Source organism: Coregonus lavaretus (genome assembly GCF_964263955.1).
Source record: "Coregonus lavaretus genome assembly, chromosome: 4".
Lineage (NCBI taxonomy): Eukaryota > Metazoa > Chordata > Actinopteri > Salmoniformes > Salmonidae > Coregonus > Coregonus lavaretus.
This window is the reverse complement of record NC_139991.1, coordinates 62849580-62875986: the sequence shown is the minus strand read 5'-3', so window position 1 is coordinate 62875986 and position 26407 is coordinate 62849580. Positions and strand designations below refer to the sequence as shown.

General features: G+C 43.2%; 1 protein-coding gene across 1 annotated transcript in view; it reads right to left on the bottom strand.

Annotated features, from left to right (window-relative positions):
• Positions 1–301: 301 nt before the first annotated feature.
• LOC311127506 (laminin subunit gamma-3-like) overlaps positions 302–26407 on the bottom strand; it is a gene marked incomplete at both ends in the record, with an annotated part of 100625 nt that continues 74519 nt past the window's right edge. Inside the window, 11 exons of the mRNA XM_084159329.1 lie at positions 302–564; positions 1585–1684; positions 9869–10009; positions 10205–10407; positions 15016–15118; positions 15490–15633; positions 15780–16062; positions 21332–21466; positions 21953–22029; positions 23484–23743; positions 25051–25246. Coding sequence (XP_084015455.1) covers positions 302–564; positions 1585–1684; positions 9869–10009; positions 10205–10407; positions 15016–15118; positions 15490–15633; positions 15780–16062; positions 21332–21466; positions 21953–22029; positions 23484–23743; positions 25051–25246 — 1905 coding nt within the window. The remainder of the gene's footprint in view (positions 565–1584; positions 1685–9868; positions 10010–10204; positions 10408–15015; positions 15119–15489; positions 15634–15779; positions 16063–21331; positions 21467–21952; positions 22030–23483; positions 23744–25050; positions 25247–26407) is intronic.

Here is a 26407-nt window from a genome sequence, read left to right as displayed (position 1 = left end):
CACTACTTTTGACCAAAGCCATATGGGCACTGGTCAAAAGTAGTGCACTATAGGGAATAGGGTGCCATTTGGGATGCAGTTATATATCTCCCTAAAGCATTCAAATATCTGAGTCCTACCCACCATCTGTGACCTTCTAGAATCCTCTCAGCCTTCCTATGCCCAATTCCAATTTTCCTGGTGTAAGAAACATGGTAGACCCTCTTTTAAATCATTGAGGTTCAGTGAACAAGTGTGTGCACTTCAGGGAGGGGGTAGAATGAATGGAATACGGCTTTAGTGTCCTCCTGGAGTCCCCGTCCTAGTGTCCCTCTATCCCCGAGACCTGGGGGCAGGTCTGGGGCAGGTGCAGGGCAATGTCCTTCAGACTGTCTCTCTCCTGTTTGATCTCCTTCAGGTCCTGTTCCAGGTGGGTCAGTTGGCTCTTCTGGTCCTGGGCAGCTGACCATAGGGTCTGGATCTTCACGCTCAGGGCAGGGCTCTCCACGCTGCCACGCAGAACACCTAACCGCACCGCCGTCTCGCTCAGGATATGGTCAAACTGCTCCAGCGCCAAGCTCCCATCTGAACGACAGAAAACATCAGAGTATTTGAGATACTACATTTTACCGTCTTTCAGGATTACAGTTATTGTGAAAAAGTATAAAGTGAGAGACAGAAAGAGGGATGAATGGGTATTTTAAAGCTAGGAGTGTTGAACAGGCCTAGGATTAAACTCTTGCCATCAGCAAGGCTCTTGTCTTGTGTGGTCACTGTGAAGTCCATGTGCCACCCTGTTGTGCCCAACCAACAATGGGATTAGCCAGCATAATGAGTGGATGTTGTCCATCAGGATGGTGCCCCACACCACAAAAACCAGCATAATGGGTGGATGTTTCTCAATCAGTATGGTGCCCCACACCCCGCCAGCTACAACTGACTCATTCACTGTGTGACTCATTGACAGGGACAGACAGGAACTGTGGGAAACCATTTAATAATAATAATAATAATAATTATAATAATAATACGCCATTTAGCAGACACTTTTATCCAAAGCGACTTACAGTCATGTGTGCATACATTTTTGTGTATGGGTGGTCCCGGGGATCGAACCCACTACCTTGGCGTTACAAGTGCCGTGCTCTACCAGCTGAGCTACAGAGGACCACGGACCATTTAATCACCCGTACAGCTGGTTTATGTATTTAATCAATACAATTGTTGCAATAAAACATTTTGTAACAGTATATCTGGTTTGATTTGATTAATTCTTCTGGTAAACAATATATCTGAATTTATATAATTCTTAGAGAGGTGGGTCTGAGAAATCCATCTGGACCATTTTACTAACAACCATTCTGACATAGCATCACTGATTAGATGGAAGTCAAGTGTGAGTGATCAATGGTGATGAGGGAAGTAACATGTAGGTGTAGACGTTACTGGTTGAGCTGACATGTTGGATTTGTTACTGCATGAAATTTAGTGCCCGTCCAAATTTGTACCCTATTCCCTATGTGCCCCGGGTAAAAGTAATGCACTATATAGGGAGTAGGATGCCATTTGGGACAGAGCAGTAAACGTCAGCAGGTTTGAACTTACCCATGTTACCGATGAGCTGTGTGAGTGTGAGTGAATAGGCCTCCAGCTGAAGCTTAGCTGACTGGATGTTCCCCTTCACACTGGTCAGAGACTCTACAGGCTGGAGATCACAGAGGGAGAAATAGACAGGGACATATGTACTGTATATATACAGTATATGCATTGCCTTTGGAAAGTATTCAGACCCCTTCACTTTTTCCACATCTGTTACGTTACAGCCTTATTCTAAAATTGATTAAATAATTTCAATAAGATATACTAAACATTACAGTTGTAGATATATTAGAGTAAGCTATGTCAAGAATCCCGCATACAGTGCCTTCGGAAAGTATTCAGACCCCTTTACTTTTTCCACATTTTGTTACGTTACAGCCTTATTCTAAACTGGATTAAATAAATATAAATCCTCATCAATCTACACACAATACCCCATAATGACAAAGCGAAAACAGTATTTATTTTTTGTGTGCAAATTTATAAAAACTTCAAAACAGGAAAACCATATTTACATAACTATTCAGACCATTTGCTATGAGACTCGAAATTGAGCTCATGTGCATCCTGTTTCCATTGATCATCCTTGAGATGTTTCTAAAACTTGATTGGAGTCCACTTGTGGTAAATTCAATTGATTGGACATGCTTTGGAAAGGCACACACCTGTCTATATAAGGTCCCACAATTGACAGTGCATGTCAGAGCAAAAACCAAGCCATGAGGTCAAAGGAATTGACAGGGAGGTGACCAAGAATCCGATGGTCACTCTGACAGAGCTCTAGAGTTCCTCTGTGGATATGGGAGAACCTTCCAGAAGGACAACCATCTCTGTAGCACTCCACCAATCAGGCCTTTATGGTAGAGTAGCCAGATGGAAGCCACTCCTCAGTAAAAGGCACTACAGCCCGCTTGGAGTTTGCCAAAAGGCACCTAAAGACTAGTCAGGATCGAGGCAAAGATGAACGGAGCAATGTACAGAGAGATCCTTGATGAAAACCTGCTCCAGAGCGCTCAGGACCTCAGACTTGGGCGAAGGTTCACCTTCTAACAGGACAACAACCCTAAGCACACAGCCAAGATAACACTGTAGTGGCTTCGGGACAAGTCTCTGAATGTCTTTGAGTGGCCCAGCCAGAGCCCGGACTTGAACCTGATCTAACATCTCTGGAGAGACCTGAAAATAGCTGTGCAGCAACGCTCCCCATCCAACCTGATAGAGATTGAGAGGATCTGCAGAGAAGAATGGGAGAGACTTCCCAAATACAGGTGTGCCAAGTTTGTAGCGTCATACCCAAGAAGACTCGAGGCTGTAATCGCTGCCAAAGGGGCTTCAACAAAGTACTGAGTAAAGGGTCTGAATACTTATGTAAATGTGATATTTTTTGTTTGTAATAAATTAGCAAAAACCTGATTTTGCTTTGTCATTATGGGTATTGTGTGTAGATTGATGAGGGAAAAAAACTAACAATTTAATCAATTTTAGAATAAGGCTGTAACGTAACAAAATGTGGATAAAAGTCAAGGGGTCTGAATACTTTCCAAATGCACTGTGTATATATATATTTACAGTACAAGTCAAAGGTTTGGACACACCTAGTTATTCCTGGGTTTTATTTTATTTTACTATTTTGTTGAGATTCTTCAAAGTAGACATCTTTGCCTTGATGACAGCTTTGCACACTCTTGGCATTCTCTCAACCAGCTTCATGAGGAAGTCACCTGGAATGCATTTCAATTAACAGGTGTGCCTTAAGTTATTTTGTGGAATTGATTTCCTTCTTAATGCGTTTGAGCCAATCAGTTGTGTTGTGACAAGGTAGGGGTGGTATACAGAATATAGCCCTATTTGGTAAAAGACCAAGTCCATAATGTGAAAAGAACAGCTCAAATAAGCAAAGAGAAACGACAGTCCATCATTACTTTAAGACATGAAGGTCAGTCAATCTGGAAAATTTCAAGAACTTTGAAAGTTTCTTCAAGTGCAATCGCAAAAACCATCAAGCGCTATGATGAAACTGGCTCTCATGAGGACCGCCACAGGAAAGGAAGACCCAGAGTTACCTCTGCTGCAGAGGATAAGTTCATTAGAGTTAACTGCACCTCAGATTGCAGCATAAATAAATGCTTCACAGAGTTCAAGTAACAGACACATCTCAACATCAACTGATCAGAGGAGACTGCGTGAATCAGGCCTTCATGGTCGAATTGTTGCAAAGAAACCGCTACTAAAGGACACCAATAATGAGAAGAGATTTCTAAAAATTTTATTAAACCTTTTTTACTTTCGAACCCCACCACCCCTTCCCTAATTGGAGTAAACTAGTGAACAACAACACGTAGGCCTCTACTTCCAGCTTATACAGTGGGAAGAACAAGTATTTGATACACTGCCGATTTTGCAGGTTTTCCTACTTACAAAGCATGTAGAGATCTGTAATTTTTATCATAGGTACACTTCAACTGTGAGAGATGGAATCTAAAACAAAAATCCAGAAAATCACATTGTATGATTTGTAAGTAATTAATTTGCATTTTATTGCATGACATAAGTATTTGATCACCTACCAACCAGTAAGAATTCCGGCTCTCACAGACCTGTTAGTTTTTCTTTAAGAAGCCCTCCTGTTCTCCACTCAATACCTGTATTAACTGCACCTGTTTGAACTCGTTACCTGTATAAAAGACACCTGTCCACACACTCAATCAAACAGACTCCCACCTCTCCACAATGGCCAAGACCAGAGAGCTGTGTAAGGACATCAGGGATAAAATTGTAGACCTGCACAAAGCTGGGATGGGTTACAGGACAATAGGCAAGCAGCTTGGTGAGAAGGCAACAACTGTTGGCGCAATTATTAGAAAATGGAAGAAGTTCAAGATGACGGTCAATCACCCTCGGTCTGGGGCTCAAATTTTATTGGTCACATGCGCCGAATACAACAGGTGCAGACATTACAGTGAAATGCTTACTTACAGCCCTTAACCAACAGTGCATTTATTTTTAACAAAAAAATAAAAAATAAAACAACAACAAAAAAAGTGTTGAGAAAAACAAAGAGCAGAAGTAAAATAAAATAACAGTAGGGAGGCTATGTATACAGGGGGGTACCGTTGCAGAGTCAATGTGCGGGGGCACCGGCTAGTTGAGGTAGTTGAGGTAATATGTACATGTGGGTAGAGTTAAAGTGACTATGCATCAATAATTAACAGAGTAGCAGCAGCGTAAAAAGGATGGGGTGGGGGGGCAGTGCAAATAGTCCGGGTAGCCATGATTAGCTGTTCAGGAGTCTTATGGCTTGGGGGTAGAAGCTGTTGAGAAGTCTTTTGGACCTAGACTTGGCACTACGGTACCGCTTGCCGTGCGGTAGCAGAGAGAACAGTCTATGACTAGGGTGGCTGGAGTCTTTGACAATTTTGAGGGCCTTCCTCTGACACCGCCTGGTATAGAGGTCCTGGATGGCAGGAAGCTTGGCCCCAGTGATGTACTGGGCCGTACGCACTACCCTCTGTAGTGCCTTGCGGTCGGAGGCCAAGCAGTTGCCATACCAGGCGGTGATGCAACCAGTCAGGATGCTCTCGATGGTGCAGCTGTATAATGTTTTGAGGATCTGAGGACCCATGCCAAATCTTTTCAGTCTCCTGAGGGGGAATAGGCTTTGTCGTGCCCTCTTCACGACTGTCTTGGTGTGTTTGGACCATGATAGTTCGTTGGTGATGTGGACACCAAGGAACTTGAAGCTCTCAACCTGTTCCACTACAGCCCTGTCGATGAGAGAATGGGGGCATGCTCAGTCCTCTTTTTTTTCCTGTAGTCCACAATCATCTCCTTTGTCTTGGTCACGTTGAGGGAGAGGTCGTTGTCCTGGCACCACACGGCCAGGTCTCTGACCTCCTCCCTATAGGCTGTCTCATCGTTGTCGGTGATCAGGCCTACCACTGTTGTGTCGTCGGCAAACTTAATGATGGTGTTGGAGTCGTGCCTGGCCATGCAGTCATGGGTGAACAGAGAGTACAGGAGGGGACTGAGCACGCACCCCTGAGGGGCCCCCGTGTTGAGGATCAGTGTGGCAGATGTGTTGTTACCTACCCTTACCACCTGGGGGCGGCCCGTCAGGAAGTCCAGGATCCATGCAAGATCTCACCTCGTGGGGCATCATTGATCATGAGGAATGTGAGGGATCAGCCCATAACTACACGGCAGGACCTGGTCAATGACCTGAAGAGAGCTGGGACCACAGTCTCAAAGAAAACCATTAGTAACACACTACGCCGTCATGGATTAAAATCCTGCAGCGCACGCAAGGTCCCCCTGCTCAAGCCAGCACATGTCCAGGGCCATCTGAAGTTTGCCAGTGACCATCTGGATGATCCAGAGGAGGAATGGGAGAAGGTCATGTGGTCTGATGAGACAAAAATAGAGCTTTTTGGTCTAAACTCCACTCGCCGTGTTTGGAGGAAGAAGAAGGATGAGTACAACCCCAAGAACACCATCCCAACCGTGAAGCATGGAGGTGGAAACATCATTCTTTGGGGATGCTTTTCTGCAAAGGGGACAGGACGACTGCACCGTATTGAGGGGAGGATGGATGGGGCCATGTATCGCAAGATCTTGGCCAACAACCTCCTTCCCTCAGTAAGAGCATTGAAGATGGGTCGTGGCTGGGTCTTCCAGCATGACAACGACCCGAAACACACAGCCAGGGCAACTAAGGAGTGGCTCCGTAAGAAGCATCTCAAGGTCCTGGAGTGGCCTAGCCAGTCTTCAGACCTGAACCCAATAGAAAATCTTTGGAGGGAGCTGAAAGTCCGTATTGCCAGTGACAGCCCCGAAACCTGAAGGATCTGGAGAAGGTCTGTATGGAGGAGTGGGCCAAAATCCCTGCTGCAGTGTGTGCAAACCTGGTCAAGACCTACAGGAAACGTATGATGTAATTGCAAACAAAGGTTTCTGTACCAAATATTAAGTTCTGCTTTTCTGATGTATCAAATACTTATGTCATGCAATAAAATGCAAATTATTTACTTAAAAATCATACAATGTGATTTTCTGGATTTTTGTTTTAGATTCCGTCTCTCACAGTGTACCTATGATAAAAAGTACAGACCTCTACATGCTTTGTAAGTAGGAACACCTGCAAAATCGGCAGTGTATCAAATACTTGTTCTCCCCACTGTATATACTATATACATTTTATGGACACAGTCAATTTTACAATAATTATATTTTGTTTGTTTTTACTCCTGAACTTCCTCTACCCTCAACCTCTCCGATCATTTTCATGTCCATCCGGTTTGCTTCTATATGCCATATCTTTCTAACTGTGCTCTTTCACAAAAGCTCTCAACCTATATCCTATATACTTATTATGGACACAGTATGCTTTACATTAGTTATCTTGTTGTTATTAGTTGTTGTTAGTTGTTATTAGTCCCATCCTTCAGCTCCATTCAACACCTCCCATCTATCTCTTAACGCCATCCATATTGGATTTCTATTTGCCATATATTTTTCAACTTAACTGTGATGTTTCACAAAAGTTCTGAACCCTTCTATTCTCAGTGTTTCTACAGATTGTAAATTGAAAATAATTTTTTTTGCTAAAAGTATTATTATATTATTGATCGATTGACTATGACTTTTCAGATCACCCAGTAGTGCTATCTGCAGGGTTAGCTCCAGGTAAATATTGCAATCCTTCAGCCATTACTGTACCAAAACAAATGATCTAATGATTCTGTCTCTTCGCATCAAAATCTGCAGAGCTGGGAAGATTGTATCCCCCATATAAATAACATTCTATTGGTAGCAATTATTTTGTATAATAATTGAAATAGAAAAATTATTTTGAATCCGGCGTCGTTTTGCGTATCAGTTCATAAACACTATGCCATGGAATCGGTACGTCAAAAATCTCTTCCCAACTGTTTTGCAATCTATATGGGACGGCTGTCAATCCTTTGGTCCTTAAATGAAACTGGTAAACTTTTTTATTTATCACAATTTTCTTTAACCAATTATGTTCTTTAATGCTGGGCCGACAGACAAGTTCCTTACTTTTTCCCTCTTCCACTTTCCTCTTCCATTTTTGCAGTAATGCTGCAATTATTTGGTTGTAATTTTGGGTAGAGCAGACATTTCCATATGTTTTTGTTAGCTGCATGTGCGACATAACTCCACCAGTCCTACCTATGATATCATTTATGAAGATTATACCATTTTAATTTTTTATTTCAAAAGATCGTGTTTTTTTAAATCAATTAGTATATTTGAGTTTAACCACAATATTTGTTGCATTATTTGTTCTGTCATTTCTGGAGGATTAAATTGAAATTGCAACCAACTTTCTATGGATTGTTTTAGAAATAGTGATATTTGGGAGATTATTTCCTTTTCAAATAACTGAAAGTGAGAGGTTGTAATCTGAATAAAGGGAAAAAGGCCATTCTTGAACATGGGGTGAGACAATCTTACTAATTTGCTAGAGAACCAGTTTGGATTTAAGTATAACTTTTGTATGACTGAAGATTTTAGTGATAGGTCTAATGCTTTAATATTTAATAATTTCTGTCCTCCGAATTCATATTCTTTATATAAATTGGCCCGTTTAATTTAGTCTTGCTTGCCTTTCCAAATAAAATCGAATATTCTTTTCTCATATAATTTAAAAAACTGTTCGCTAGGCATAGGCAAGACCATAAGCAAATAGGTAAACTGGGATAATACTAAAGAGTTAATCAAGGGGATTTTTCCACAAATAGACAGGCATTTACCTTTCCATGGTAGCAAGATCTTATCTATTAAAATGTATTTATTTATTGGAGTGAGATAATTTCTTTCATTTGGGATATGTATTCCGAGTATATCCAAATCAACATCAGACATTTTATTGGTAAACTACATGGTAATGTACATTTTTTATTTTTTAGTGATCCAATATGTAATATAGTACATTTATCATAATTTGGTTGTAATCCAGAGAGGTTAGAAAATGTATCTAGATCCTCAATGAGGCTATGGAGGGATTCAAGTTGTGGATTTAAAAGAAAACATGAATCTTCAGCGTACAATGACACCTTTGTTTTTAAGCCCTGGATTTCTAATCCCTTGATATTATTGTTGGATCTGATTTTGATAGCTAACATTTCGATGGCCATAATAAATAGATATGCCGATAGTGCACAACCAAAAGTTTAAAACCTTCGGAGAAATAGCCATTATTTACTATTTTACACCTAGGGTTACTATACATGATTTTAACCCATTTTATAAGAGATTCTCCAAAATTGAAATGCTCCAGGCATTTATATATAAACTCCAGTCGTACTTTATCAAATGCCTTTTCAAAGTCTGAATAAGAAGAGACTTGCTTGGGCCAAGAAACACGAGCAATGGACGTTAGACCGGTGGATATCTGTCCTTTGGTCTGATGAGTCCAAAGACCAAATGTGAGATTTCTGGTTCCAACCGCTGTGTTTTTGTGAGGCGCAGAGTAGGTAAACGGGTGCTTTGCTGGTGACACTGTCTGTGATTTATTTAGAATTCAAGGCACACTTAACCAGCAAGGCTACCACAGCATTCTGCAGTGATACTCCATCCCATCTGGTTTGCGCTTAGTGGGACTATCATTTGTTTTTCAACATGACAATGACCCAACACACCTCCAGGCTGTGTAAGGGCTATTTGACCAAGAAGGAGAGTGATGGAGTGCTGCATCAGTTGACCTGACCTCCACAATCACCCAACCTCAATCCAATTGAGATGGTTTGGGATGAGTTGGACCGCAGAGTAAAGAAAAAGCAGCCAACAAGTGCTCAGCATATGTGGGAACTCCTTCAAGACTGTTGGAAATGGATTCCAGGAGTATTCCAAGAGTGTGCAAAGCTGTCATCAAGGCAAAGGGTGGCTACTTTGAAGAATCTAAAATCTAAAATATAATTTGATTTTATGCAAATCTCAAGCTAGTATTCAACCCTAAGTGATTGGATATAGTATTGAACAGGTTGTACTAAAGAGTCCTTCAGGTTGTGTTGTGGTTACCTATACATTGAGTTGGGCTTGTGCCTGGGCAGTATGATTGAGTATTGGTTGTGTTGTGGTTACCTCTACGTTGAGTTGGGCTTGTGCCTGGGCAGTATGGTTGATTATTGGTTGTGTTGTGGTTACCTCTACGTTGAGTTGGGCTTGTGCCTGGCAGTTTGGCCAATTATTGGTTGTGTTGTGGTTACCTCTACATTGAGTTGGGCTTGTGCCTGGCAGTTTGGCCAATTATTGGTTGTGTTGTGGTTACCTCTACATTGAGTTGGGCTTGTGCCTGGGCAGTGTGGTTCTCCAGCTCAGCCAGCTGCTGCAGGGCTTTGTCCACAGAGGAGCTGAGCTGGGCAGACGCTGTCCTCACGTGCTTGGCCTTGGTCAGGGTGGCCTTGGCCTCCTGGGCTCAGAGAAAAACACAGACAAATGAACAGGAAGAAAATAGGAAGGAGACAATTTAACAGATTTAACAGATTTAACAGATTTAACAGGGTTCAGAGGGTGTGAGGTGAGTTATGGGAATGGAATTTAAATTGCTCATCCCATAGGGTGGGACACACAACAACACACACATTTGTCCCCCCCCCATACTCACTTTAGACAGGTTGTGTGCAGTGTGTTCTGCCTGTTCTGCGGTAGCGTTGGAGAGGGTAGCATTGTCCAGGGCAGGCCTCAGGACTCTCTCTGTCTGGTTCACCTTCTTATTGACGTCTTCCAGAACCTTCTCCCTCAGCAGCGTCTCTTTCTTCAGAGCAGCATTGGTCTGGGCCTTCCTTCGAGGCCACTCTCTCTGCATGTCTAGGGTGGGGGATGGACAGGGGCAAGGCAGGTTGGCCACTGACATGGTTAAAGAAGTATGATAGCCAATGACAATAAGTAGTTTATTCTATTCTATTTCACAATCCATGTACTAGTAACAAAGTAATGAGAAAATAATAGTTCCATTCCTTTCTATTCCTTCCCTTACAAAAAACCACATGAAATAAATCACATGAACAATTCACATATGAAAAATGTAACATCCCCCCCAAAAAATGTGACACATGCTTTTCAAGTGTTTTATGGACACGTGTGACATTTCACATGATTTTTTCACAAGTGAACAAATCACATGTGAAAAATATCACGTGGGAAAAACAGTTTCACATGTTAATTTTGCACATTGATGTAATTGGCAGGATTATAACCTGGGTCTCCCATGGGAGAAGACAAAGTGTAGCCCATCTGACCAAAAGGGCCAACACAAATTTTGAAGTTGCAGGAGGGCTACCTGATCACGTGACCATGACCGACTCAAGTCTGCCTCTCTCTCTCTCTCTCTCTCTCGCTCTCTCTCTCGCTTTCTCTCTCGCTCTCTCGCTCTCTCCTTCATTTTGAAAGAAATTAATTTGTTCAAAACTGTTCAACTATTGTCTTTCTCTTTCTTTGAGTCAACTACTCACCACATTTTATGCACTGCAGTGCTAGCTAGCTGTAGCTTATGCTTTATGTACTAGATTCATTATCTGATCCTTTGATTGGGTGGACAACATGTCAAGAGCTCTGATAGGTTGGAGAACATCCTCCGGAAGTTGTCACAATTACTGTGTGAGTCTATGGAAGGGGGTGATAACCACGAGCCTCCTAGGTTTTGTATTGAAGTCAATGTACCCAGAGGAGGACGGTAACTAGCTGTCCTCTGGCTACACCATGGTGCTACCCTACAGAATGATGTTGAGGCTACTGTAGACCTACATAGCAAAACAATGTGTCAATTATTTGGTGACGTGAATATATTTAGTATAGTTTTATCTAAAAAGGATAACTTTTTTAATGTTTCACTATTCTTATTTTTACGAAATTCACTGAGGAGGATGGTCCTCCCCTTCCTCCCTCGAGGAGCCTCCACTGGTAGATATATATAGGGGTAAGGTGCCTAGGCATCAGGATATATGATAAACAGAGTAGCAGCAGCGAATATGATGATTGTATGTGAGTGGGTGTGCGTGGGTGTGCGTGTGTGTAGACTCAGTAAAAATGTATGTGCATATTATGTGTGTGTGAGTAAATGATGGAGTGAGTGTTTGTGTGTGTGTTGGAGTGTCAGTGTGCGTGAGTGTGTAGGGCCCTGTGAGTGAGCATAGAGAGTCTGTTGGTGTCAGACTTGATGCACCGGTACCGCTTACCATGCGGAAGCAGAGAGAACAGTCTATGGCTTGGGTGGCTGGAGTCTTTAACGATTTTCTGGGCCCTGGATGGCAGGGAGCTCGGCCCCAGTGATGTACTGGGCTGTCTGCACCACCGTCTGTAGCGCCATGTGATCGAGGGCGGTGCTATTGCCATACCAAGCAGTGATGCAGCCAGTCAAAATGCTCTCAATGGTACAGCTGTACAACCTTTTGAGGATCTGAGGGCCCAAGAAGAGGTGCTGTCGTGCCTTCTTCACAACTGTGTGCATGTGTGTAGACCATTTTAAGTCCTTAGTGATTTGGACACAGAGGAACTTGAAGCTCTCGACCAACTCCACTGCAGCCCCATTGATGTGGATGGGGACGTGCTCTCCCCCCTGTTTTCTGTAGTCCACGATCAGCTCCTTGGTCTTACTGAAGTTGAGGGAGAGGTTGTTGTTCCGGCACCACACTGCCAGGCCACTGAACTCCTCCCTGTAGGCTGTCTCATCGTCGCCGGTGATCAGGCCTACCATCGTTGTGTCGTCAGCAAACTTGATGATGGTGTTGGAGTCGTGCATGGCAGTTGTGGGTGAACAGGGAGTACAGGAGGGGACAAAGCACACACCCCTGTTGGGCCCCCGTGTTGAGGATCAGCGTGGCAGAGGTGATGTTGCCTATCCTCACCACATGGGGTCGGCCCGTCAGGAAGTCCAGGACCCAGTTGCAGAGGGAGATGTTCAGTCCCAGCGTCCTAAGCTTGGTGACGAGCTTGTAGGGGACAATGGTGTTGAGCTGTAGTCAATGAACAGCATTCTCACATAGGTATTCCTCTTACATGTATCTAGGTGGGTGAGAGCAGTGTGGAGTGCAATTGAGATCTGTTGGGGCAGTATGCAAATTGGAGTGAGTCTGGAATGATGAAGCTAATTTCCTGCAATTCTATCCATTTTGCCATGGGGTTTTGTACTGTGTATTTTAATACTGTATTCTCGACAAAGCTCATTCTAATATTTCTACTACTGTACATTTTATTTTAGTTACACTGTTTATAATACACCCCAGTTCATTCAGAAAGTATTCAGACCCCTTGACCTTTTCCACATTTTGTTACATTACAGCCTTATTCTAAAATTGATTAAATAGTTTTTTCCACCCCTCATCAATCTGCACACAATAACCCATAATGACAAAGCAAAATGTTTGAACATTTATAAAAAATAAAGAAACTGAAATATTACGCCCCAGTCTGAGGTCCTGAGTGCTCTGGAGCAGGTTTTCATCAAGGATTTCATTGTACTTTGCTCCGTTCATCTTTCCCGCGATCCTGACTAGTCTCCCAGTCCCTGCCACTGAAAAACATCCCCACAGCATGATGCTGCCACCACCATGCTTCACCGTAGGGATGGTGCCAGGTTTCCTCCAAACATGACGCTTGCCGTTCAGGCCAAAGACTTCAATCTTGGTTTCATCAGACCAGAGAATCTTGTTTGAGAGTCTTTTAGGTGCATTTTGGCAAACTACAAGCGGGCTGTCATGTGCCTTTTACTGAGGAGTGGCTTCCGTCTGGCTACTCTACCATAAAGGCCTGATTGGTGGAGTGCTCCCTGACCAAGCCCCTTCTTGTCGATTGCTCAGTTTGGCCGGGCGGCCAGCTCTTGGAAGAGTCTTGGTGGTTCCAATCTTCATCCATTTAAGAATGATGGAGGCCATTGTGTCCTTGGGGACCTTCAATTAATTTTTGAATTTTGTATAAATATGCACACACAAAAAAAACTGTTTTCACTTTGTCATTATGGGGTATTGTGTGTAGATTGCTGAGGATTATAATTTTTTCAATCCAGTTTAGAGTAAGGCTGTAACGTAACAAAATGTGGAAAAAGTCAAGGGGTCTGAATACTTTCCGAAGGCACTGTATACGGGATTCTTGACATAGCTTACTCTACAGCTATAATGTTTAGTATATGTTATGTCAATTCATCCTGTGTACAGTACATACGTATAGATTGCATTTGGATTACTGTTACAGTGCTAATTGGGTTGTGAAATGGATTGTTTAAGTGTGTTGATTATTTGTGTACTTGTTTGACATTTTACTGCATTGTTAAGAGCTAGTAACATAAGCATTTTGCTGCACCCGCTATAACATCTGCTAAACTGTTTTGATAGTCAACTTGTTTTGAAATCACATTGTTGTTTTTAGCTGTATAGATTATGTATTTTCGCCGTTTTCAGTGTATGTGATAAAAAAAAATGTGCACAACAATTATCAACGGTCACTGACCAACATATGAAGAATAGAAGCATGCACCTGCAGCAGTAACACTCCAAATGGTTGGCTCAGAAATAAGAAATCATAATTTTTTATTATTTTACTCAGGTAGGCTAAGTTACCTTTTTACAGAATGGCATTACAGAATTAGCTATTTAATGTGTGGAAACTCTACTACTGCAACATGTTAACACCACCTTTTCACATGTGAGGAGAATAACACTACTTAAACACCACATGTGAACTTGCAATTCCACATGTGAAAGTTAGATTTTCACATTTGAATCTTTCTTACATGTGAAACTGCATATTAGATTTTCAAGTGAATGGTTTTCACATGTAAAATTGCAATTCTGAATGTGAAAGTGAGGTTTTCACATGAGAAAGTATTTCACATGTGAAACTGCATATCTGATTTTCACATTTGAACGTTTTTAACATGTGAAACCGCAAATTTCACATGTGCAACTGCACGTGAGGTGAAAACATGTTTTTCTTCTCACATCTGAAAAGGTGGTGTTAACATGTGAATTTAATACATGTGAAATTTAGGCTCAACATGTGAAAACAGCTATTTCACATGTGAAAATCTGACGTGTTTTTTTGTAAAGGTTTCTATTCAGACTACCCTGATGAGATTTCCAACAACAAATATAACGTGGCACTTTTTATTTATTTTTAAAACAGTGAACATATTGTTCAAATTAACTGCAGGATGTGAAACTCAGAGTGCATTTGAGACTTTGTTATTATTTCCCACAATCACAGTTGCTCTTCCTCCCCTCACAAAATGACAAGCGGAGCGTAGTAGGGTGAAAAGAATGGTTACATTTGTGTTACATTCGTTTTTCTAAGCATTTTGATATTTTGATTAGAATAACTCCATGGGCTGCTATTGCAGTGACGGGAATAGGAAAACTAAGCAAAAAGTCTGAAATGTAAAACAACAGAAAAAGAAACAGAAATAGAACATGCTGCAAACGTCACCTTCCAGTTCTCTCCGCAGGGCGATGGCCTCTGACTCCACTTCTTTCCCTGTCACCACCGATGACAGGGCTGTGACCTTTGACCCCTGGGCTTGAGCTGTCAGCTGCAGAGGGAGGCACAGGGATAGAGAGAGAGTAGGGAGTGAACCTCAAAGAACCTCAAGAGTTACACATCAGACAGCAGAGCAACCTAACCATGGAGTCACTGACTGATTTGACGCAGAAACATCTACCATCTACCGTAGTTCTAATAAAACAATTGAAATAAATAATCAAGGAATTCATATTTTACAGACAGACGATAAAAGTACTGTAAAATGTTTAATTATAATCTTTCTTATTATGTGTAATTGTTCTGATTTTACTCTGCAGTATATTGTACTGTATGTGGATTGTGTGTACATTATATTGTCTATTTCTGTCTGTATATTCTGATACATGTAAATGTTTGGTGTGCAGATAAAACTCCCTCTACCTTGTAAATATCCTCTACAGCAGCCATGTTGTTGTGAGCGGTCTGTATGCGAGGCTTCATCTCCTCTCTGATTTTACTGACCAGCTCCTCTTTAGACTGGACATGAAACGCCAGCTCAGCTGTCCTGTTGCTTAGCTCAACATCCTGAGGAAAGGGGAGAACAGCAGTCATTCATTCAGACATTCAGTCATTCATTCAGACATTCAGTCAGTAATTCAGTCAGTCAGTCAGTCCGTCGACTTGAGAGTACAAGGAATTCTTATTACCCCCTGACCCTGGTAGCCACTGACCTTTGATTGATTGGCAGCCGGTGCGAGGCTGGGGTCTGTTTTGTTGTAACCCTGTGTTGGGCTGGGGTCTGATTGATTGTAACCCTGTGTTGGGCTGGGGTCTGATTGGTTGGTTCCTGATGTGGATTTGGGCCTCCTCTGGGACAGCGCCAATAGGGAAGAGGTGAGGTTACCTAGGGCAACCAAGACATCAGCAGACTCCTCCTCCAGAGACAGTTGATTGGCTAGAGTCCAATTGACTTGGGCAGTCAGATTCTCCTTTATCTGCTGCATGTCTGCCAGTCTGAGAGAGAGAAAAAGAGAGAGAGCGAGAGAAAGAGAGAACGAGCGAGAGAGCGAGAGAGAGAGAGAGGGGGAGGGTTTTAGATCATTCAGTGTTTTGATTCTTGACACACTCGCGTGCACACACACACACGCACACAAACACACACACACACACACACATCCTCCCACACACACCCTCCTTCACACACCCTCCCACACACACCCTTCAACCCATGCACCCACCAAATTTCTCTGAAAGATTACGACAATTCCCCAGAAGCAAGCAGACTAGTGCTGGTATGAGGGTAATCAATTTCTTGGCTCCCACCCGCTCCCATCGCTCCCAGATTTTTGCATGGTTCCATTGAGCGTTGGGGGTAACCCTCAGAGCAATCTCACGCTAGGAGATGCTGCTCCCTCCATGCTGCTCCCTCCATGAAAGCAGCCCCAGAAAGCAATTGGCTTAAAGAGGAGGGAAGAGAGCTGTTCCCCTGTGGCTAAATGTGTTACTTTCTCAACTCCAGTGTAGCCTAAGTACCAGTCTCTTTAGCTAACATTCCACTCCTTGCCACTTCTTGTCATTGCAAAAGAGACTGGCTTTCTGCAATCTTCAAATATGAACATTCTAACATTAATGAGCTTGAGGAGATCAGAGGATTTGATCCTGATTCGATAACCCTCACAGCTATCATCCAATCACAATGTTTATGCAAATTAGACTCATAGTACGTTTTCCTAACTTAATTCATTAATTTGACTGGAAACATTGGGCATTCTGATGTAATACATTTAATTGTAAACATAAACTGTGGGCGTGGGGAGAACAGACGATTCCCGTTTATTGCATTTTTAACACCAGGCAATATGATCACATCACACCAGAGAAGCTCTCGCCATTCAAACTTCCACGCCAGTTCATTGTGAATTCTGCAGCCTATTTTATATCCAGCAAGCAAGAGCAAGGTGCTATATATATATATATATATATATATATATATATATATATATATATATATATATATATACAGAAGACAGAGATGTGTAAGTTAGAAGTTGATTCATAGGCTGGGCATTTAATCCATCGTTCGTATGCTAATGCATTTGGAAAGTATTCAGACCCCTTGACCTTTTCCACATTTTATTACTTTACAGCCTTATTGTAAAATTGATTAAATAAATGTTTTCCGTCATCGATCTACCCACAATACTCCATAATGGCAAAGTGAAAACAGGTTTTTTAGAAAGTTTTGCAAATGTATTAAAAATAAAAAACAGAAATACCTTATTCACATAAGTATTCAGACCCTTTGCTATGAGTCTTGAAATTTAGCTCAGGTGCATCCTGTTTCCATTGATCATCCTTGAGATGTTTCTACAACTTGATTGGAGTCCACCTGTGGTAAATTAAATTGTTTGGACATGATTTGGAAAGGTACACACCTATCTATATAAGGTCCCACAGTTGACAGTGCAAGTCAGAGCAAAAACCAAGCCATGAGGTCGAAGGAATTGTCCTAAGAGCTCCGAGACAGGATTGTGTCAAGGCACAGATCTGGGGAAGGGTACCAAAAAATATCTGCAGCATTGAAGGTCCCCAAGAACACAGTGGCCTCCATCATTCTTAAATGGAAGAAGATTGGAACCACCAAGACTCTTCCTATAGCTGGCCGCTCGGCCAAACTGAACAATCGGAGGAGAAGGGCCTTGGTCAGGGAGGTGTCCAAGAACCCGATGGTCACTCTGACAGAGCTCCAGAGTTCCACTGTGGAGATGGGAGAACCTTCCAGAAGGACAACAATCTCTGCAGCACTCTATCAATCAGGCCTTTATGGTAGAGTGGCCAGATGGAAGCCACTCCTCAGTAAAATGCATGACATCCCGCTTGGAGTTTGCCAAGAGGCACCTAAAGGACTCTGACCATGAGAAACAAGATTCTCTGGTCTGATGTTATCAAGATTGAACTCTTTGGCCTGAATGCCAAGCGTCACGTCTGGAGGAAACCTGGCATCATCCCTACGGTGAAGCATGGTGGTGGCAGCATCATGCTGTGGGGATGTTTTTCAGCGTCAGGGACTGGGAGACTAGTCAAGATCGAGGGAAAGATGAGTGGAGCAAAGTACAGAGAGATCCTTGATGAAAACCTGCTCCAGAGCACTCAGGACCTCAGACTGGGACGAATGTTCACCTTCCATCAGGACAACGACCCTAAATACACAGCCAAGACAATGCAAGAGCTTCGGGACAAGTTTCTGAATGTCCTTGAGTGGCCCTGCCAGAGCCCGGACTTGAACCCGATCGAACATCTCTGGAGAGACCTCTGTTTTCGCTTTGTCATCATGGGGTATTGTGTGTAGATTGAGGAAAAAGGAGTCTGAATAATTTCTGAATGCACTTTATATATTAGGCCTAGCCTACCACAGTAAATTTAGGCGACGACCCCCTGTGCTATGCAAGCCAGAGACAAAACAGTATTTTTGTTTGAAGCACGTTTTGTGCCACTGAATTGAAGTTGAACATCGCCTAACGCATCAGTTGAATTAAATGTGCAATATGAAAGTGTAGTGCCTGGGCCTATTTATTAAAGAAACCCTGGCTGTTGACATAGGCAACAGATCGCAAAGCAGGGAATCCCTATTCCACACTGAGCTAATTTTTGGAAATGGCAAGTTAACTTTTTCATCCATAAACGCATATCAAGTGCATCAGCAGGATGGGGGGCCTTTTCATTTGGAAGGACGTCTACTGTGGATAGCTAAAATAATGATAAACATTTCCTCAGTTTAAATATTAGACCTATGGGGACACCTATAGACTACATTTGGAAGCCAAGTACGAGTGATCAGTGTAGCCTTTTATCGTCGAGATGTTGAAATATCTTCACACCTAGAATAAAAACCACCAGGCTCCTGTCGTCATAGACTCAATTGAATGAAAAATATATGAAATTATATGGGGCAGTTTAGAAAAATGAATCCCGTGCAAATCCTCCTCTGGAATAAGGCACACTCTTGGATAATTATGACATAACCAACGTCTCTAGTAATACTATAGCTGTCTCTCTCTCCCCCCTTCAAACTTTCATTGACAATCCATTTGATAGTCAACATTATTTTAGCGTTAGGCTATGCTATAATGCAGCCTAGACCTACTTTCTGATGTACTACAGCCAAGAAGATGAGTCTACGTTTTTAATACGTTTTTAGGAAAGGAGAAATGTGATTTGTGTGTGTCTGAAGTGCGCTGGTGGCTTTGATTGATGGGTATTTTTAGGGTGTGTGTGTGTGTGTGTGTGAGTTCTCTAATTCTCTCTATGTCCATTTAGAAATGTTGTTATGGAAAATATTAATGTTGTTTCCAACTACCAATCAGCAACTGCCGTAAATCCGGCTGCATATTGAACGTTGAGATTGCCGAAAGGCCAGTCTCTTTGGCAATGACAAGGAGTGGCAGGGAGTGGAATATTAGCTAAAGAGACTGGTACCCAGGCTAACTCCAGTGTGCTCTAAACAGCTGCTATAAAGAGCTGGATTCATGACCTTGTTTTGTGGGGCACCACTACAGCTAACACCACTCCTGGGTCCTATTTGGGAGAAATATACAGAGGGGAAAAGGAGAGGAGCAACAACATTGTGTAAATGAAGTACTGTGTTGAGATATTGCTTCAAGGGACAAGGAGCATCTCTTAGGCCATGTCTGGTTTTATCCATGCAGGTTAACAGGCTTTTTTGCACCTTATGTGGAGCCTTTAAAAGGAGGTTGTGTTGGAGGGATGGTGCGGCAAGAAAGAGAGAGAGAGAGAAAGAGGAGAAAAGAGAGAGAGAGACTGCGTGTGTATCTGCACGTGTACTGTGTAGGTGTGTATGTATGTTTAGATTAGAGAGTTTAATAGTCACACGTACAGGGTTGCAGATGTATTACAGGGTACAGTGAAATTCTTGAGCTCTAAGCTCCAAAAATGCAGGACAACTGTGGCAATGATACATTTCCATTGGGGTGAGAGCGGGGGGGGAGCAGCGGGGGGCAGCAGGAGGGAGAAAGGGGGAGCAGGTTGCTGACTAGTGGTGACTATTCAGCAGCCTGATGGTCTGGGAGTAGAAGCTATTGGCCAGTCTCACAGTTTTTGCCATGATGCTCCTATACTGCCCGCGTCTGAGTGATTGAAGCTGGGAGAACAGGCCATGGCTCGGGTGGCTGGGGTCCCTGATGATCTTCTTGGCCTTCCTGCGATACCTGGTATTGTAGGTGTCCGGGAGGGCAGGCAGTGTGCACCCAATGGGGCGTTCGGCTGAGTGTACCACCCTCTGTAGCGCGGTGGTGGAGTTGCTGTACCAGGCTGTGATGCAGTCCAACAGTATGCTCTCAGTGGTGTTCCTGTAGAACACTGTGACGGCCCTCAGGGACAGGCCAGATTTCTTCAGCATCCTGAGGTTGAAGAGTTGCTGTTGTGCCTTCTTCACTATGGTGTCCGTGTGGTTTGACCATTTCAGCTCCTCTGAGATGTGTACGCTGAGGAACGTGACGTTTTTGACCGTCTCCACGGCGGCCCTGTTGATGATGATGTGGGCATGCCCAGCCTGGTTCCTCCTGAAGTCAACAATCAGCTCCTTTGTTTTGCTGAAATTGAGGGAGGTTGTTTACCTGGCACCACGCTGTCAGAGTGCCTACCTCTTCCCTGTAGGCCGTCTTGTTGTTGTTGGTAATCAGGCCTCCTGCTGTTGTGTCGTCAGCAAAGTTGATGATGGAGTTGGAACTGTGTGAGGCCACGCAGTCGTGACTATACAGGGAGTACAGGAGGGGACTGAGTACGAATCCTAGTGGGGCCCCTGTGTTGAGAATCAGTGTCGAGGAGGTAATGTTGTCTACCTTCACCACCTGGGGCCGGCCCGTCAGGAAGTCCAGGACCCAGTTGCATAGGGTGGAGTTCAGTCCCAGGGCCGTGAGCTTTGTGGTGAGCTTAGAGGGCACTATTGTATTGAAGGCTGAGCTGTAGTCAATGAACAGCATCCTCACATATGCATTCCTTTTGTCCAGGTGGTTAAGGGCAGTGTGCAGTTCAATGTCGATTGCATCGTCCGTGGATCTGTCAGGGGGGTAGGCGAATTGGAGAGGGTCGAGTGTGTCGGAGAGGGTGGAGGTGAGATGGTCTTTGACTAGCCTCTCGAAGCACTTCATGATGTGTGTCTGTGCCTGTGTGTGTTTGTGTGTGTGTGTGTTCCTGCATGCCTGCATACGTGTGTGTGTGTTTCCACATGCCTGCATACGTGTGTGTGATATGTGTAGTTACTCACTGCTCTGTGAGGTTGCTGATGTATTCCTCTGTAGAGTTGTCCTCCAGTAGGTCCATCAGTAGAGAGTAGGTCTGGTTGGAGGCCATGAACGCCTTGGTAGCTATAGACTCTATACGACCAGACATCTCTATGTGACTGACAGATAGAGAGAAAAACAGGTATTAGATATATGGGCCTGACTACCACACCTGGGTTCAAATAGTATTTGTTTTACTTCAGCGTGGTTGATCTTGTCTGCCACAATGGAACTGAATAGAACCAAAAATGCAAGCCCAAACCCCGCCCATCTGGCACTCCAGGCAGGTTTGATCAAACGCTTTCAATTATTTAACAAAAAAACCAACAGGTCTACTGAGGAGACGTCAAGTGGATTCCAGGTATTGAGTCAATCTCTCCATTCCCTCTCACTAGACCTAATGCATTACTTCTGCATAATCAAGTTTTGTACTGTTATCATTGATAGAGGGTGTGTGTGGCAGGCCAGCCATTGTGCGACTGACAGATGGAACAGGCAGGGACTACATTAGGGGAGATGACCTTTGTGTGCCATAATTGGCCACTTAAAGTCTATTGAACTCAACATAATGGGACGGAAAGACTTGCCTTTTCACACTGACTTACCTTTTCATAAGGACCTCTGATTGGTTCACCGCCGAGTTCCATCGGTTGGGCACCGGTGGCACCTCGAAAGGAATGACCTTTGGAACAGCAGAGGGATGAAATGAAAGAGTGCTGAGGTGGCAGGCTAGCAGATAAAAGAAAAGTGTTTGAGGACAAGGTGCTACACATGCTCTGTATGGGATGTGACGTCAGTTGATTTAAAACCTGAATCGTGACCATGCACAGTTATCAGCTAACCTTACATGACCACAGGACCAGTGTTCAACTCACAGAAAGTAGACCGACTCAGGACTCACTGTTCAATAAAGTAATTTCAGGAAGTCATACTGAAGGCTCCAACTACAGCACTACTACTCACTAATGTATACAGAGGCAATGTTTCCATTTACCCAGTGGCAAAGTTTTTTGTTGTAGTACTAGAACATAAATGTTGACTATTTAACAGCGTGAAATTCATTTTGAGAAAATGCTAATAAAATAGAGGAAATTGAATCACAGTATATGACACGCAAAGATGTTCTCTTCATATTTCAGAGCCGTTCTGCCTGTTAATGTGGAATTGCATTGCTCTGGCTCCAGGCTTGCACACACACACACATGCACAGGCACATGCACACACACACGCGCACACACACACACACCGGCAAAACAAGTGCTCTCATTTCCTCAAAACCACATAACATGGCAGCCATATTCATAATAGATTCCAAGCTGCCGCTAGCGAGCGTGGAGCGACGGGGAAAAGCTTGAGCTGTGGGTGCAGAACAAATCGTTCATTTCATTTGAGCATCAGTCAGAGAAACTGCGTGCTCTCTCTATCCCCTCTCTATTGTAGGATATGGCACTTCAGAGGGATAAATACTGTGCTTTAGCCATCACTGTGGATCAATACATTACACCTCTACTGAATAATCCTTCCCAGAATAAAAAATGCCAAAATACTTGAAATGGATAAATGACTATAGACCTCCGTCAGCATATATTGTGTGATCTCTACTGTATACTTGAATGTATGATAGTGCTTATTATAATAAGATAAACTATAGTTATGACTACTTCAAATGACATAGACTCAACAGCAGTCATGGATGTGTCAGAGACAGTGGCTGCATCCCAATAATATCTCCTTTCTACTGAAATGCGAACACGTTCACTACTTCCCACAAACATAAAAGCATTGGATTGGTGGAGGCATGGGCTAGTGGGAGTTTCCACCATATTTCTTATCCTAGTCATTTACTTTCAAATCAGTGAAGGGAAGTGAGCAAGTGCACACTTTGGGAGGAAGGAGAAATTTAAAACTTGTAGTGTATTTGAGGTTTCAAATACTTCTGAAGTTTTTAATTTCCACTTTGAAATTTCAGACATAATTTTCAACCCCTACAAAAATGTCCATTAATTATAATAATAATAATAATTCACATTTCCTGTTGCTGCAGGATTATTTTCCGGCTGTAGCAAACTGGCTCAAATTAAGATCCGACATCTGTAATTAGGACATAGCCAAAATGAGAGTAAATGTCCCACTGACCATGTTGTCTAGGTCCAGTGTTGCCTGCTTCAGCTGTGTCTGTGCACTTCTGACCACTGACGCAGAGTCAGCCAGGGTCCTGCACAATGTTCTCCGCCCTTCCTCCTTCCCCTCCTCCTCCTCCTCCTTCTCCCCCTCCTGCTCTTCCTCCATGCTGGCACTACAGTTCATAGCTGGGGTAACAGTGTGCAGCTGGGCTGAGAGAGTGTGTGTAGACGTCTCCAGGAGAGCAAACTGTTTAACCAAGGCTTCCTTTGCCTCTGCAGAGAAACAGAGAAACACTGATGTGATAGAAAAACACCCAGCATGGATCGTTAAATGGATCCTTTTGATTCCATTTCAACGTTATTGTTATTTAGGACACAAGTACTGCCAACCCCTTTATAGTAGGACTTTGTAGTGGGACTGTTGCATTTCATCATGGATTGCATGTGGTCAATTGTAAACTCTCTGTCTGAATTCACTGTTTGTGCTAAAAACGCTCTCCTTATGTCCAGGTGCCTTTGGTTATTGTTGTAGCTTTATTGTTAGGTTGTTTATTGCAGTGTGCCTTGCTGGTGTGGCCTTCTGTCTCTATCTGTGAGAAAGGGTGTTTACTGCACTGTTCCCTCCTCTGTGGGATGTTAAACTGCATTTGTGTGTGTGTGTCTGTCTCTCTCTGTGTATGTCTATGTGTGTGTGTGTGTGTGTGTGTGTGTGTGTGTGTGTGTGTGTGTGTGTGTGTGTGTGTGTGTGTGTGTGCGTGCGTGTGTGTGTATGTATGTATGTATGTATGTGTCTGTGTGTGCATGCATTTGTCTGTGTGTTTATACTGTTCTGCCTCAGTGCGTCAACACAGATTGCCCCTCCTAGCCTAGCGTTATTGGACCAAACAGAGCAGTGTAGCCTTTTTAGCAATGTAGTGGTGTCCCAGCGTGGCATGGGCAGCGGTCGGACAGGCATAATCCTGATTAGAGTTCTAATCATAATGAAGTAGAGGGATTAAAAATGTGCTAGCTGCATGTCTGTCATACAAACAGGGATTAAGATGGTCACACACAGTCCTGCCTGCCATGTTCTGTATTGTTGGGATTCAGCCCCCATTCGGTCTGTGTCAATGAGCCTGTAAGCCTTTTATGGTACTTTTGCCCCTCTGCTCATAAGATAATGAGAAAGTCAGCAAGTGTGGAGAGAAGATTGTAAGGCTGGTTGACTCCTGATTCATGCTGATTCTGTCTCTTTCCGTCCAATTATGTTGGGTTTTATCATATATTGTTGTGTTATATCTTTAACAATGTCAAGCTGAACAGAGTCAGCTGGGCACGGACAGTCATTCCGGGTGCAGCTCGGTGTCCACTGTTCTAGATATACTTAACAGTCTAGTATGGGATAGCATGATGGGATTGTTATCTACAGTGTGAGCTAGGCCATGTGTCAGGTATAATGGCCAAATAGGAGCACAGTGGTAAACAGCATTGGCAGTCAGATTTCTGCTGATATGTCCTGACTGGTTGAATGAAAAGGACAAACTGTCAGAATGTTTTCTGATTGGTCGTGTGGAATGAGTGGGTGGCTGATGATTGGTTACCTTGGATAGCCAGGAAGTCCTCCAGCGCATTGGGCAGGCTGTCCTCCCCCTGATGCCCACGCTCGTGATGCTGTCGCTCGTGAAGCTGTCGCAAGTGATACTTGCGCACGTGATGCTGGTGCCCGTAGCTACTCCGGCAGTCGAAGCGTGCTAGTAGATTCTCCAAATCCTGCAACCGAGCCTTCAGCCTCCCTGCCTGTATAGGAAAACACCAGAACAGCAGACAATGGAGGATTTGTGGGAGAGATTGTCAATGATTAAAAAAATATAAACCCAGGCCTCTGTGATTAAAGCACATTACTGGCTGGGGAGCCAAACATTTTGAGAGTAGGCAATTAGCAGGCTCAACCTGTGTGTATGTGTGTGTGTGTGTGTGTGTGTGTGTGTGTCGCTGCTAAGCACTAGCAGGTGAGCAGGTTGGTGGAGATGGCATTTGTAATACCCCTCCTCCTTTACTCCCCTTGGTGTAAGTAAACTCTCCCACCTCCCCTTTAAAACCCTTTCATTTATTCACTGCAGCCCAACCGGAGGTAAAATCACAGTTATTATATTAGGCCAAGTACCACAATTAGGCTACTCACGATACAAGACAAAAGTGTATCTTGTGTTTTAAATTCCCCTTCCATGAACAAAGGAGCAAACAGCACAAGCAAGGAAAGGAAAGGATTTCTTCCTGTTTCTTTACTGTCGCTCTCCCTCTATCTCTCTTCACCCCCTTTTTTTCTCTGCTGTCTTTAGAAGGGATGAAGGTGTGCAGAGAGCCAGCGGTGAGACACAGAAAAAAAAAGATGAGAGAGAGAAAGAAATGAGATTGTAGAAAGAAATGAGAGAAAAAAACACAAAGTACTTTAGCAAGAACAAGTATACTGCACAGAAAGTACAAAACTCTGCTATTAGCTTTGCCTGCAGAGAGCAGCAGCTGTATAGAATTTGGAACATACTGTATGGGACATGTATTTGGTGCTAATCTCTGGAGACATGAGAAAGAAACTGGATCATTAAATCAACTGTCTGCATCCCAAATGGCACCCTGTTCCCTATATAGTGCAGTGCACTACTTTTGACCAGGGCCCATAGGGGCACTATATAGGGAATAGGGTGCCATTTGGGATGCACTCAGTATCTATTTCTGTAGCTGTTTCTGTATCAGTGACTTCCCATTGACTTCAGTTTGATTGATTATTTATCTTGGCTTTTGAAAGGGGCCAGATGGCCACCATTGTTAGACTACAAACACATCCTTGGGTAGGAGTTTGAATAACTTACTAACTGTTGTTTTGGAGCAAATTGCATTATGCAATGGTGATGGGTCAATAACAGCAGCTATCACGTATGAAGATTTACCTCAATGACAGAC